This window comes from Abrus precatorius, unplaced genomic scaffold, assembly GCF_003935025.1.
Source record: "Abrus precatorius isolate BTA unplaced genomic scaffold, Abrus_2018 Scaffold4, whole genome shotgun sequence".
In the NCBI taxonomy this organism is placed as follows: Eukaryota; Viridiplantae; Streptophyta; class Magnoliopsida; order Fabales; family Fabaceae; genus Abrus; species Abrus precatorius.
Genome location: NW_020874384.1, coordinates 17452720 through 17468850, shown reverse-complemented (window position 1 = coordinate 17468850; position 16131 = coordinate 17452720). Strand labels below are relative to the sequence as shown.

General features: G+C 24.8%; 2 protein-coding genes across 2 annotated transcripts; both read right to left on the bottom strand.

Annotated features, from left to right (window-relative positions):
• Nucleotides 1-3943: 3943 nt before the first annotated feature.
• LOC113866227 (WRKY transcription factor 18-like) lies at nt 3944-5261 on the bottom strand. Its single transcript, XM_027501107.1, has 4 exons — nt 5238-5261; nt 4766-5032; nt 4568-4684; nt 3944-4348 (listed from the first exon to the last, which is right to left on the bottom strand). The coding sequence occupies exons 1-4, from the start codon at nt 5259-5261 to the stop codon at nt 3944-3946; spliced, it is 813 nt and encodes a 270-aa protein (XP_027356908.1).
• An 8831-nt stretch (nt 5262-14092) lies between these two features.
• Nucleotides 14093-16131, bottom strand: LOC113865335 (probable WRKY transcription factor 40). The gene is made up of 4 exons (XM_027499809.1): nt 15944-16131; nt 15330-15659; nt 14777-14893; nt 14093-14639 (listed from the first exon to the last, which is right to left on the bottom strand). The coding sequence occupies exons 1-4, from the start codon at nt 16010-16012 to the stop codon at nt 14283-14285; spliced, it is 873 nt and encodes a 290-aa protein (XP_027355610.1). The 5' UTR covers nt 16013-16131; the 3' UTR covers nt 14093-14282.

The window sequence follows — 16131 nt, the reverse complement described above, 5'->3', positions numbered from 1 at the left end:
TTGCTTTTCTTCCCCCTCTTTCTCTCTCCTCTCTATATTCTATTTATTTAAAATGAAGATGAAGTTGGGATCATAATCACATTGATACCTACTTTTTATTTTAGAAATCTAAGAGTGTGGTGTGATAGAATTTGGAATTAGTGTGTTGAAAAAAAAGTACCCTTTCAACACCAACCCCAATTCAGGATTAAATTGAGCATGTTATTTGAAACCATAAAAGTGCCTACTTGGTTAAGAGCTAAACCTTGTGCATTGCTCCTACAACGTTATTGATCCCCAAAAAAAATGTAAAATGAATCAAATAAATAAGCTAATCGAGAATATTAAAAGAAAAAAGAACACGATGATTTGTGATACTTATTTGGATTGTATTGCATTAAATCTATGTTAATGTGTCGTTTACTATTCCTTCAACAAAACTCGGTTTTAATCTATTGTGTATGTATAAGGAAAATTAATTGCACTTTGATATTCAATACTATAATATTTATTAAATATTTATATAATTAACTTAAATAATATTATTAAACATTATACTTTTAATTATAATATATTTATTAGGTATGTGTTTTTTAAATTGTTATAATTTATTAGAATAAATTATTCCTAAATAAAAAAGTAATCATTAAAATTTTAATGTATAAAATTTTGTACTAAAAAGGTTTATTGTTTAGTAAAATTTATTTTATAAACATTTATTAAAAATAAAAAATCCCAAATATTTTTTTTTAAATAAAAGCTAGATAAAAAAATATAATATACTAAATGCATATTAATATAAATTTAAGTATTTAATTTTTTACATTTTAAAAAATTAATATAGAATCCTAATATATTGACAAAGTAATAAATAATATTTTTTATACTATCAATACGTTTTAATTAGATCCTTATCTTTATATTGTATTATATAAAAAATAAAAAAAAATCATCAAAAGAGATAAAATATTTTATTATCGAGAAAAATGAGAAATATACAATTTATATTAAAAATATTATTTATAATAAAGCATACAATAAAATATTTAGTTATAAATTAAATCCCCGTCAATATACGGATGTTGGTTTAAGTATGGGTAGTTTGGTCAGATTTAATCTATTTAAAATAAAAATATGTAAAATAACAAAGTGAGTATTCATGGTTGATTTGAGTTTTAATATTTATTATATATAACAAGATTTTAAATTTAATATTTAGTTAACGAAAATGTGCTATTGATGTATAATATAATAAGCGATGATCCTTTTTCTTGTGAAAAACATAATCTATTAACTATGTCATTTATATTTGTGTTGGTTGATGAAATCTTTATAGAAAGATATGAAATATAACCTTTATAAATATAATACTATTATCGTAAACTCTCCTTTATAATACTTGTTTTCGTTGGATGTTACAAGCATTTACATACGTCCAAAGTAATAAAACATGTGAATATTAAAAGAAGTAAATGAAACTTTAAAAAAAGTCAAATAAAAAAAAATGTGAAACCAATTATTGTGAGACACTTGGCTTGATTCGACTTATTGACCCTCAATTAATTAAAAAAAAGGTAAACTAATAAAATATTTTTTTAAAAGTAAATTAACCTATATATTTTTAATCTTTTAAAAATTTAAAATATATAACTTAATTTTATTTTAAAAAATTCATTTTTTTTATATAAATATTATATCTAAATTAAGTCATATCAAAGTTTGACCTATTCCCATTTTAATAATACAAAATTAAAAAAAAATTATTTTTAAAAGTAAAATATTTTAATAAATTAACCTAGAAGTACTATATTTCTATATTTAATTTGATAGTAATTAATATTCCCGTGACTTTTATTTACTGTTCGCTGCAGACATATGATACCGTATTGTGCAATAAGTGTCACAGCTACTTGTAAAATGCAAACAAATTTTGAAGTTAATTTGAAAAAATAATAAATTTTTATCAATTATTTTTTATTTTTTTTACTTTTGAACATTTAGAACACACACTTTATCAATTATTTATTATTTTTTTACTTTTAAACATTTAGAACACAAAGAAAAATATTTGAGTTTTAAGTTACAAAAATTGATTAATTTTATAAATTTATACCATTTAAAATAGAAGTTAATTAGCAAATTTTTATACAATTCAAACTAAAGAACTACAGTGCAATTGAAGCAAAAGTTTAGTCCAATTAGACAAAATTTTTAGAGAAATTTTTACAAAAAACAAATAAAATTTATTTAAAATTTAAAAGATAAATTACTTCTAAATCATAAGAAAAGTTTTATTAATTATAATTTATGCATTAAATCTACATTTATCGATCTTGTAATGTAAATTCAAACGTAGTGTAGAACATACACTACGCTAAAAATGAATTTTTGGAACGCTAACTTAAAAAGTGGTTAGTAAAACTGCTTTATAATTATATATTTAGAGAGTGGTTCTCTATTAACCGCTCTCTAAAGTCATTATTGGAGAGCAGTTAATAAAGAACCGTTCTCTAAAGTCATTAAAGTCGTTTATAAATGAAACACGCTTAACGCATATATTTCTTCTTCTTAACTAATAAAATTGGTCTCTTTTATTGTAAGTTCTATTCGTCTTCTCTACCTTCTTATGTTCTCTTCATCTTTTATGTTAGTCTGCTCTCTTCGTCTTCTCTTATTAACAAATTGATTTTTTTTTACATCTGTAGGTACCTCTTCATCCTGTTCTCTTCATCTTCTTTACGCTAACAAATATTTTTTTTTTCATATTTGTAAGTACTTCTTCATTCTCTGTTACTCTCTTCATATTTCTGCGCTAACAAATTATTTTTTTTCACGTCTGTAGGTACTTTTTTATTCTTTATTTCTTTTTTCTTCTCTTTGATAACGGTAAATCATCCATTCTCTTATTTTTTTTCTTTTTTTCTCTCTTTTAACATTAGAAATCATCCTATCAATTTGTTCTTCTTTTTTTTTTTTCTGTTTGATTCATGCAGATATAGATTGTTTGGTTAACACCAAATATATAAACTCAAGATTCAATTTTGATTTGTGATAAAAATGAAAAAAACTCACAAAGAAATCAATTTCAAATTTTAATTTAAACGTAATAATAAATTAATTTTACTTTGTAATAGAAAACTAAAAAAAATCAATTTCAAATTTCAGATTTGCAGTCTATATTTATACTTTAGAGAGCAGTTGTGTGAGAAACTGTTTTTCAATCTTAACTTTTGAGAGCTGTTGTTTAACCACTATCTTATATATAACATATCAGATAGCGCAAGATTTTAGAACAGTTTTAAACATTCTCTAATTTAAAATATAACTGCTTTCAGATCTTCATTCTGGTGTAGTGATAGATTACTTAACATCTGAAAATAGTCATTGAATCGCGATATATTAATTTTAATTATCAATTATAATGTTTTTGTTTTAGTTAAAATTGTCATTTTTTCGTAAATCTAAGAGGGCTTGGTTAGAATACATGCTGTTTATCTACTCATCCCTTTATTAACACATGATATCTAAAACTAGAAGTGTTTCTCCAGGTTTTATAAACTGCAAAGAGGTTGACATAAAAAAAAAGCCAATCTAATTTACTCTATCATTTAATAATAAAGAAGCATTTCTCATTTGACCCATCAATATTTCTATTTGATAAGAACTTTGAGATCCATACCACATCATTAGAAACTAATTGATAAAATACTTGAAAGAACCAAACCACACCGTAAGATACCAAATGATAAAAACCTTAGAAGAACTGTAGAACAAAAGTTAGCCATCATAATAGAAGAATATATGGCTTTATAAACTCTACTAGAATTCCATATACTTCATATGTTAAAATCAAATAATGCCTTACAATTTGATTCTCACACTATTTTAATTCTTCGGTTTCTTCAAACACATATTTGCTGAGTGGTGGAGGCTCTAGGCAAATGTGAATTCACTTCACTTCACTTCACACTTGGGATTCTGGAAGACCCAAATTCAGGTTGAGACCCAGTTGCTTACTCTCATTTTTGATGGAGTGAACAACTGCTTTAGCTAATGGTATGGTGAAGTCCGGTTCCTTGATTAGAGAACCAACATTTTCTTCAATTTTACTTTGGTTGCCACGGGCATTTTGTTGCTGCTTATGATCTTCACAAAGTCTTATATCTGTTTGAGCCCAACGACAAAGATTAAGGTCCATGTTCATCGTATCTTTGTTTTTAGGCATGATTGTCATGGGTAAATTATTAGCCATCACTGAGCTTTGGGGTGTAGAGGATGATGGCTGATGTAATTCACCAAAAACACCATGGTTGTGCGTTCCTTCGTAAGTTGCAACAAGAATAGACCTATCCAGTATGCTTCTTTGCACCTACCACATGCAATTGCAAAACGGTTTTAAATTTGACCACAATTTTGGTTCATCAACTTACGAATATATATACGCACATTAAACACCATGATAAAACAAAGGGGTTTGATAATCAATCAAATTTATTCATTATGAGACTTCAGACTTGTCTGCTAAATATTTCACTTCTTGATCAGTCACACACACACACACAAATGATAATCAATCAAATATAAATACCCTTTTTTTGACGGGGCAACTGGGAGCCATGGAGCATTTGTAATAAGCTCGAGGAGAAGCATTGTCTTTGGTAACCTTCTGTCCATACTTCTTCCACTGATACCCATCTTTAACAGTCTAAATTATCAAAGTAAAATTTGTGTAAATGTATATGAAGTTCAAGATAGAATTTGAACATCAATTAATTAATGGCCATACCAAACTATTATCCTCGGGGTGGGTTCTGACAAAGATTTGTGATAGCTTTTGTGCTTGGGAAAACTCGGGTATTGCTCTATAGTGTGTGTCCAAGTAAGATCCTATTCCACTTTGGTTTGACTTCATGATACCCACTTGTGCTGCATTATTGATCTCTTTAAGATGAGACTGAAGCTTTTCGCATTTGCTGTTCAGAGCTTCCAGCATCAGTCTAAGAGTACGGTTCTCCTCTTTCACATGTTGCAGCTTCGCTTCAAACATTTCCTCCTGAACAAATTACAATTATTATAATCTTATAAAATGAGTGCACAATTTCATCCTTAAAGGTGGTCATGAGGTTTCATATTCAATATAAGCAAAACATAGCCATGAAGTACATATTTGGAAATACGCTAGAACAACTAAAGACATAAATCTAACATAAAAACTGCAACTAACAACGTTAAAATAACAATACTAAAAGTTGATTTACCTTTACCTTTAGCCTTTCATCCATTATGGCACCTAGGTTGAAGTTGAATGAGATTCAATATATTAATTATCACAGCTAGAACAATCTGTGTACTTATTCTTAATTACTTGAAAGGGTGGGAGACCCTGTATATATATGTTATTCGAATGGAATATAAAGGATAAAAGGTGACGGAGAATTTCAACTTATACATAAGTGGATGATGGAGTTTTTGGCTGTTAATGAGTATCTTAAATTGTTCTTTGTATTCACCCACGTGAAAAGGGAGCTGCACGGGTTGAATCTAACATCTTAGTTCTTTTCAGTGATAACCGTTCAATTCAACGCCACGTGTTGAGCAAAACCCTATTGATGTGATACACAATTAGAAATAGAATTATTAGTTTGAACAATCTTTTCTAATTTTACAACGTATTGAGGATGATGTCATCTTCGATGACATAGACGCAGCTAGCACTTCCATTTTGGAACCAAAGTTACTTTGCTAACTTTAATTTTTTGCAATTTCGTCACTACGCGAACCCGTGTCCTTAGCTCAAAAGCCAGGAAAAACAAAACATTATCGTGTTTTTGCTTTGTTTATTTTTTTATTTTTAGTGGATATATTGTTATTACTACTACTACTAAAGTATTTGTTAAAATTTTGTAAATAAAATTTAGTAATTTTATATTTTTTTTTATAAGCTCCTAAATATAAAAAACAAGAAAAAAAAGTTATAACATTTTTATAATTTTAATAAAACCTATAGATGATGAAATAAAATAAAATACAAATTAAATTTATCCTTAGAATTTGAGATAAATATTAAAAATTATTAACAACAAAGTTTTTAACACTTTCCTAACATATTATTTATTATTGTCTAAAAATTTATCTGAACTCACAAAATTGATAGTTAAGTTTATTAAAAAGTATGAGACTTATGTTATTTTGTAATCTAAATAAATTTTAATCTATAATAAAGTGTGTATTAACAAAATGTGTTAGAAAATATACTCTTACACAACATAATTAATAGATGGTGGATTTCTTCAAACATTTTATGAAAACTTAATTTATAACATTTTGTTAAGAGAAGTTATCCTTACTTTTGTGATCTTTTTACTTCGAAAGAGAGAAACATATTACTAGCTTTTCTTGATATGTATTTTTCTGATAATTATTTTACAAAAATATTAAAATAACTAAAAATTGCATTCTTTTTTTTAAAGATTCCAATATATATGATAGATTTGAATGTTATACCTCGTAAAACCTATTATTTAAAAGTTTTTAAAGGTAAAATGAGTCATGATTCCAACAAGCCTGTTTAGTGATCAATCGATGATTTGTGTATTAAATTTAACTATACAGTAGATTGTGTGCATAAGAAAACTGTACAATGATCAATATATTTTTATATAACCAAAACACAATATATACTTAATTATGAATTTTACGATATTGATTTGATAAGAAATTTACATAATTTACAACGATGACAAATTTAATTTAAATCCATAAATTGTATAATATAAATGATTCTGCCATGTACTTTGACTTTTGAGATAATCATTGGTTTGGAGTTCGTGTTAAGAAGATAAGGGGGTTTGAATTACACTCCTCGTGTTAAAAAAAGTATATACGAGAAGAGCATATTCCAAAAAGACTTAATTTATTAAAGAGTTTGGTGTATAATAAAACATCAATCATTATAATTTAAATTTAAATATATTTTTAACTTATTATCATCACTCAAATGATATCGATAAATATTGGAGGATAGGACACCTCCAACCCTCCACTAACTCTCACACATCATATTCATTGACCAACCAAGCGGGACATGGTTCACCCTAATTTATCTATAAAATCTTAGGATATGCTAATACTACCAAATATAGCAAGGAAGTGAAAGGTGCCTTATTCATAATCAAAAACTAATTCAGAACAAAACATACATTGCAGCAGACGTTAAAGCTGCACATTCATGCAAGTCAAAGCAATAATGCGACTTTGATTTGAAGATGAAGTGTTAAAGCTGCACATTCATGCAAGCCAAAGCAAGAGTGCCACTTTGATTTGAACTTTAAGTTCTTAATGGTCCCAGCAGGTCAATGTGTGTGTAGGGTTCACCTGCAATATTGCATCGCACGCGCATTTTACTTGGTCTCAGATCACTCTTTGAACAAAATAAATATTTCTTGACCCAAAATAAAGTAAAATAAATACTTAATTGCATTTTTTTTTCATCTCTACAATTAGTTTGTTTCGATTTTTTTTAGCTAATTAAGTTTTTTTACTTTTAAAATTGCATAAATTTAGTTCTTTATTGATCTTTTTTTCGTAAAACTCTTAAATTATAGTTTTTACTCAAAATATTTGCAAAATAAATTGATTAATTTTAAAATTATTAACTAATTAAAATATTAAATTTTACTCAATAAATAAAAGAAATTTTGATTTTCATATACAAAGAATTTAATTGAAATATAATAAAATTTTACAATGTCAATTTATTAAAAATTATTTTGAACATGATTGTTATTATAATTTCTAATTCTTAATCAAGAACGCTTTCAAAATAAATCAAGAGTGTTTTAAAAGATTAAAAGCTTGTTTGTTTTTTGTTTTTAAAAATAATTTTTTTGAAAGTAAAAAATAAAACTTATTTATTAACATGAGTTCTTAAAAACTATTTTTAAAAATAATCTTTTATAATTATTTTTTTAGCATAATACATAATAAAATTTGCATGAACTTATTAGTTTTAAAGATTAAACTAATAAATAAGTTTTCTTTTTTATTTTTTAAAATGCAATTTTAAAAAAAAAATTTACATAATAAATTTATTAAAAAATATTTCTAACATGACTTTTAAAACAATCAACTTATATATATTTTATGATTTCTAATTCTTAAGCAATAACACTTTCAAAAGAAATCAAGAATGTTTTAGAAGATTAAGAGATTGTTTATTTCGTTATGGGTTTTCAAGTTTTAAAAATTAATTTTTAAAATAAAAATAAAACTTATGTTAATGAATAAATTTGTTTGTTTTTTAAAAATAGAAAAAAATAAGTTCTAACTTTTACACTATGTCAAGTGACTTTTTTATATTTTATATTAATATTAATTTGAATGTTGAAAAAAATTTATATATAATTTATGAATATGAATTATAAAACACAAAATTTTTTAGGCATTAATTTTTTTTATTATGACTAGTATTTTTTTCATATTATATATTTATTTTTAAATTTATTTATAATTTATTATTGATAATTTTAGTATTCACTTTTGTTAAAAAATATTAATTTAAAAATAATAATACAATACATTTTAATTTAATGATAAGGTCAACCTTTTCATTTATGTGATAATTTATGGTCAAATACATAAGAAATATTTAATTACACTACCAGTATGTTTTATTAAGTTTTTGTTATATTTATCTCTCATTTTTGTTTTTTTTTTCTTTAAATTTTTTTTTCATTTCTTATACAATAAAATCAAATAGGTTGAAGACTCATCATTACCCAAACAAAAAGGTGGCTTAAAAACATAAAAAGATAATTTGTCAATAATTGTATGAAGAGACAAAAAATAATTGTTTTAAAGTAAGTAGAAGATGAACTTAATTTTTATAAAGAAAAAAAAAAGAGGGGGGGAATTCAAAGTATAAAAAGTTAGTCAATTACGAATACTGCTTGCTATTTGGTACGGCACTAATTGCTTTGGACCATCCCAATGATGGGTGGCGTAGTGCACATATATGTGGATACCTTTTTTTCAGTGTACGAAGGGGATGAGTTCTGTGGTGTGTCTTAATTGCATAATGATGATATTTTACATTCTTTCCTAGAATGTATGAAATAGATATCAAATATTGAGATATGATGAATGATGTGGTAACAAAAATAAATATAAAAATACTATTTTTAATAACTATTATATTTTATCCAATTTTTATATATTTTTTAGTTTCTTATTATTTTTTATTATATCATTAGATTAAATTAATTTTTAAGTCTCTATGATTTTTTTTATCCTCGTGAATTCTTACAATTTTGAATTTTTTAATTGAATCCTTAACAATTAACATTACTGTATATTTGCTAAGTATCAATGATTTTATTTTATTTTTTGTTTTTAGTATCAATGATTTTTATCCTTGTATAACGTAGTAACTTATATATATATAATTATCTTTTATAAATATTTTTAAGATTTTAAATCATATTATTTCAAAGAGTTATCTTTAATCTTTAATTATTATTACTATATTTGGAATTTGTATATTATTTAAAACTGTTTAAAATAAAAAAATTAAATATCTTTTATTGATTTAATATGATAAATAATTTATATAAAGTTAGTATAAAATCTTTAATACGTAATGAAAGAAGTTAGACTTTAAATTTAATATTGTTGTAAAAAAAATATTTAAGAGTTTTCAAAATTTTATGACTAATTCGAAATCTCTTTTTGTATGCTTTCTAATTCATCACCTAGTAAGAATGGAATTTAAGAGTTTTAGAAAAATACTGATAAAAAAAATTAATAAATAAGAAATATCATGTCACTGATATTTAAAGGAGATATAATAATATTAATTGTTAACAAGTAATTAAAAGTAATTATAGAGGCAAACAAATTATTTTAACCTGTCATTTATTGTATTTTAATTATTTTTATATTATTTCTTACTCTTCCACCCAAATTAATTGAATGGATGTAAATGAAACATTTTCACATTCTTAATTGGACTCAAAGAATGCAAAAATGTTATCCTGTTGGCATGGGGAAGGGATGAAACTTGGGTAACAAGTTAGTCTAAAACAAAAGCATGCCCATATCAACTGTGATGAAACTTTATGTAAATCACTCAAAAATAAGAGACGAGAGGGAAGAATGGTTAACCAATCACATCAACAATTTGCATAGCAGTAAATTTCCTTTTGCTTCAGCCATGAATTTTCGATTAAAAAAAACAACTTTAAACGAGAATCTGGAAATTGAAGATAAATCTAGCATTAAAAGTTAAAATTACAGCAAAATTTAAATTAGACAAGGGTGTGTATATATATTCTTCTTCACTTACTTAGTTTATTTTACTATCATTTAAATTAAATAAAAAATTCAGATTAAATATAAAAATTAATTTACATTAAAAAAATTATATATCTTAAAAGAAATTTCTCTCTATGTTCATTTTCTTGACGGTGTATTATTTATGTTTTTGTTGAAATTTGTGATTGAATTAAGCCACTTCTCTCTTGTAATTTTTTTTAATTAATTTTAGTATAAGGGGCTCGAATGCTTTTGTTGGGTCAAATTAGGAGAGCTGAAATATTTTTACTGCTGTTCTCTCTTTTTCCAAAATAAACAAACAACATATAAATAAAATAAATGTTTTCTTTTTTAAATATGAAATATTATTCATATATTTGTGTTGAGTTTAATTATTCATAAATTTAGAGCTGTTAAAAATTTGGCTCAATTCTAATCCTAGCCCTAGCCCATGTAGGTTAGGATAAAAAAGTCCTAATTGATAAGTCTATAGGGCTAAAAGCACGCAGGGCTAGGATTAGGGTTAAGATTTTATGGGCCAAAAAAAATTATACATTCATAAAAAATTAAATTTAAAAAAAATTGATATAAATTGTGATAATTATTAGAATATCTAATAAAAATATTTATTTCATAGAACTTTTTATTATAAACTTGTAGTCCAATAAAATTACTTAAAAAATGAAAAATAAAATTTATATAATAATAAATATTTATAATGATTATTGTTATTAAATAAAATTAATAAAAATAAAGATTATTATATAATTTTAATAATTTAATTAAATTAAAAATAATATCTCATGGTTATCTTGTTCATTTTAATATGTAAGGAGTTATGTTCTTAATTATGTCTCAACCTTAATCATATACAGCATTGAGTAATATTCTCACATACATATATATATATACAGCATTGAAAGTAATATTCTCACATATATATATATATATGTACATATATATAGATGTACATACATACATTAAAAATATAATCTTTAATTATATTTATATATTGATAAATATTAATTAGATTATACGTTAAAAACTTTTTTTCTCCTTTCTATTAGCATATGGTTTTTGTTTACTATACCTTAAAAGTCCTTTTTTTTTACTTCCATAATTTTTTTAAGGTCAAAGTGTTTGTTAATATTAAATGTTAAATTTAAAAATTTACGGCTTAACAATTTGTTATAAAACATGAAATTGATTAATTTAATTGTTAACTTAAAATTTTTATAAGTAAATTAAATTTATAAAATTTTATGTATAAATAAAATTAATAATACTTTATTATATTAATTTATTTTAACAAATATTGTATTTTTTAAATATAAATAAATATCAAAATAACAAACTAAAAAATGTTTAAATTATATGAATATGAAATTATTATAAAATAAGTCAATAGTTAATTTAGTCAATCTTGTATTTTATAAAATATTATTAAAATATAAGTATTTATGCGTTAATAAATCTCAACTTATTTCTTAAAATTAATTTTTTTGTTAAAATTTAATTTTATCAGTAAATAAATATTAATAAATTTATAATTTGACATAAATTATGATTTTAAAAAAATATTAAATAAATATTCAATTAATTTATGTATTTCATTATATAAAAAAAAGTATATATCAACATGCACTTAAGTTCAAAGGGTAAGTTTATTTATCCGGCTAAAATATATACATTGTTGGGTTTATTAATTTTGAGTCTAATTGAATTTTGACCCAACACAAACACATTTAATATATAGTTGGCTTGAGATGCACCAACATGCACATTTAGTTATTTAAAAGGAATAATTTAATTTAATTTTATAATATAATTATATTTGATATTATTTTTATGATAAAATTTTAATATATTAAATAAAAAGTTATTTTAAAATTATTTTTTATATTTTAAATATAATTTTTAATTTATTTAAATAAAATAATTTAATAAATATTATAAAATAATAATATAATAATTATTACTTATTTTATAAAATAAGTGAGTAGACCACTCTAACTCTGATCTTAGTCCACTATTTTTTTTATTTTAGAGCTTAGAGCTAATATAAATTTACTAATTATAGAACTTTAAAAAAAATAGGGCTATATAAAAGATCAATAGAATAAGGCTTAGACTTTGACCTTTTTTTACAGCTCTACAAAAATTGATGTCCTCAACGGTGATTGTGATACAGATAAATAATAGAATTACGAGAACAATGAATAAGTTTTGAAAAATAAATTACGATAAAATATTATTTATAATTTTTTAAATTTTAATTAAAATAATCGTTAAAAGAAGATAAGTTAATATAGTCTTCGAAACTAAGAATACAGAGAAAGAGTGAATCATAATTTTAACTGGTTTTTTTAAAAAAATTTCTTTAATGATGTAATATAATTAGACTCATTGGACTTAAACTTGAGATTAAACTGAATCAATTTTTTATCAGTTGATATACGTGTATATTGGTATTTATTTTTTATCCAAAAATAATTATAAAAATTAAGTTTATTACTTGAACAATTAAATATTAATATTATATAATTATTTTTATCTTTCCTATATATATGTATTTACATCTCAAATATATTAAAAACTTCAAGGACCCAAAAGTTGTGAAAAAATATGTATCTTGTAAAGGATATCTTAAAAATGCATTATGTGGTTGGTAGAAACTTTTAAGCTGCATAAAATCATGAGCAATTAGTCAGTGTTCCACTTTGTAAGATACAAGAAAATAAGTTACTTTCTTTTTTGTCAAAATAAATTAGTTAATTAAGTTGCTTTATGATCTGCTTTCTTTTGTTTAACGACAGCAAAATCTAATCGTGTCTCTGCTTTAACATTATTATAATTTGATTTTATTGACCATAACAATGCAACCTTTAAATTATTCGGTGTGGCAATTTGTGTATTATATATATTTAATGGAATCTGAATCTGTATTATAACTTCACACTATCAAGTTCAATATATTTATTTTAAGTTTTAATTTTATTAATTTGTATGCACACAGTTCAAAAATATATGTCAAAATAAAAAAAAGCATTTTATCAAAGTAAAATAAAATAAATAACGTTTTGTCGTCCTAAATTTGTACTTAAAAACATTTTCTTATCCAGCATTGCTCTTTTCAGTCTAGGATTCTTTGTAGAACCAAGGCAGCCAGGTTGTAGCAACCTGCAACCATTTATTAGGACTTCTTGGAGTGTAATTTCCAGTCGGTCAATGAACTTCATCATAATTTTTTGCATTTATTAAAAAGAGAAACAGAAAGAGAAAAAATAAAAAATATGAGATAAATAATTAATATAATAGAGAGAGAAATAGTGTTATAAAAATACTATATAAATGACATGACTCTTGTAAATATAGCTTCATCTCCTTTAAAATCACTAGTCGGCTACTCTTTGAAGTTTGTAAAATTTGAAATTGTATAGTGCTTTTATTTTCTTTTTGTTATAATAGTGTTTTATTTTTATTATTATAGCATCATATTTATATAATATGGAATATTGCTGAATATGTTTTTTAATATCTATAAATATATTATATGATGTTCGTATCTTAGTTTTTTTAAAAGATAAGTACTTCTTGCACAGAATGTTTTCACACTAATCCTCATAATTGATTGAAAAGTGAATTTAATTAAAGAGAGTACGGTTAAATTATATGTATTTATCTTATTTTATTACTTCAAAAGGAAGTAACACGCGAGAATAGCCCGTGTAAAAAAATAGAAAAATAGTAATTTCAGTTATTAAAATTAAATTTAAACACTTAAAAGTAGTATATTTTTATAAAAAGAATATTTATCACACTTTTATAATTTTAATATAATAAATAAATATATACAATATCTCAATAAAGCATTTATTCGTACGATATAAATATTACCGGACAATGACATGCTCATGATCATTCTCATGCTGTTTATAATATTAATAACTAAGCAAAATAACAAAATTCAGTGTAATACATATGTTAATTATTCAAGGCTTTCCCGTAGAAGCATGGTCTAGAATTCTTCCTGAGATGGCATTAGCAAGAGCTGCTGTAAAATTAGGATCTCTTGTCAAAGAAGTAGCCATTTGTTGAACTATAAACTTCTGGATAGATGACTTTTGAGCATTGATGTCAACCAATTTTGACTGGACCAAGTCAAGCGTTACGGTTGGACCTGTATTCCGATTCATTGGAGAGGGTAAGGGTGATGAAGAGGGAACTGAAACTGAACACGTTTCACTTTGGCTTGAACTCACTGATATTTCTGCTTGCTGAAGTGCATGGTTGTGTTCCCCTTCGTAAGTTGTCACCAATATAGTTGGGTCTTCTACACTTCTTTGCACCTAATAACATACGGTATAAAAGGATATCAAATTTTGGCCTTGTTAATTTCTTAATGCCTAAATCTTAATCAAGACTCAAAATAGTTAATGTTTGATTAATATAAAGAGATTGGTACTACACCACTAATCTTAATTACCTTCTTCTTCACTGGGCAGCTTGGGGCATACGAGCACTTGAAGTAAGCCCTAGGAGAAGGGTTATCTCTGGTTACTTTCTGACCATATTTTCTCCACTGATATCCATCCCTCACATACTTCAATACCCATAAAAAGATTAAACATCCTCAGTTAGTACTTTGTGCCTGCAAAAGTTTACTTGTAATATATATACCCCCAAAAACTATACCATCACATAACATTGATCATCAAATTACGGGTCAATGGTATTTTTACAGATTGAAATTCTTGATGGCATACGCCAGCTATTGTCAATGTGTTTATAAGATCAGATCATGTTGAAAAAATAAACTCCAAAAGTTAACAACTTAACAATATATTGATTGCACAATTTAAAAAAAAAGACTAATTCAGTCATATTATACTAGCCCACGTGGGATATATATCTTAACAGTGCAACTCAAACTTGTTAGTATATAATCAACCCAAATCATAACAGTAGCAGATGGATCTTAAAACACCAAATACAATTACTATGTATAGTAATAATTAACTTGATACTTAAGAACTTACTAAGCTAGTATCAGATGCATCCGTCCGTACAAAAACTTTAGAAACCTTTGGCGAAGTGTTATGCTTGGGCCTCTTGAAATGTTCTTCCTCAGTAGTAGTGCTGCACTCTGCATAGGCGTTAATACCAAACAGATTTACACAATTCTCACTCTCGACCTTTCTTTTCATCGATGGTGTCGCTTCTTTTTCAAAATTGGTGTCCCTCAGTTGGCTGAATTGATTGAAATGCTTTTGCAAAGCAAGATAGTTCTCACACATCTGGTTCAGCGTTTCAGTTAACCACTTGTTCTCACTACTTAGACGCTGCAACTCTTCGATCATAACCTCCGCCTGACAAAAAAAAAATCAATGTTATTATATATATGCATTTTAGCAATTCAGTGACATGAGAGAAAAACAAGGTATCTAATATTACATATAATTATTTAATATATATATATATATACACGTATCTGAAAAATACTTTCTAGCTAGAACACAAAGAGACATGCTTTAGTATCGCTTCCTAGATGTAGAACAAACATTTCTCTTATATATAATATGCTTAATTAGGTCTAGACCAAATCGAAGAAAAAAGATTTAAACGTTGGCGTTATATATGTATACATACTAACCGCAACGTCCATGTGAGTAGAAGGAATAACGTTAAGGTTGAGAGAAGTGTCGACGCATGTTGTTTCCATAGAAGAATGATTTGCTTCTGACTTACACGACAGAAGGAATGAGAGAAACTAAATTCGTTGGTTGAGGCTAATCAAAGCGAGTGAAGAGATAGTTTAATATATTTTGGATTAAAACGAAT

Coding starts and splice junctions, on each gene's coding strand:
- LOC113865335 (XM_027499809.1), bottom strand. CDS start 16,012: ATGGAAACAACATGCGTCGACACTTCTCTCAACCTTAACGTTATTCCT. Junction 15,660..15,943: donor CTACTCACATGGACGTTGCG/GTTAGTATGTAT, acceptor TTTTTTTGTCAG/GCGGAGGTTATGATCGAAGA. Junction 14,894..15,329: donor ATGCATCTGATACTAGCTTA/GTAAGTTCTTAA, acceptor TGGGTATTGAAG/TATGTGAGGGATGGATATCA.
- LOC113866227 (XM_027501107.1), bottom strand. CDS start 5,261: ATGGATGAAAGGCTAAAGGTAAAG. Junction 5,033..5,237: donor ATGAAAGGCTAAAGGTAAAG/GTAAATCAACTT, acceptor TAATTTGTTCAG/GAGGAAATGTTTGAAGCGAA. Junction 4,349..4,567: donor GTTGCCCCGTCAAAAAAAGG/GTATTTATATTT, acceptor TGCATGTGGTAG/GTGCAAAGAAGCATACTGGA.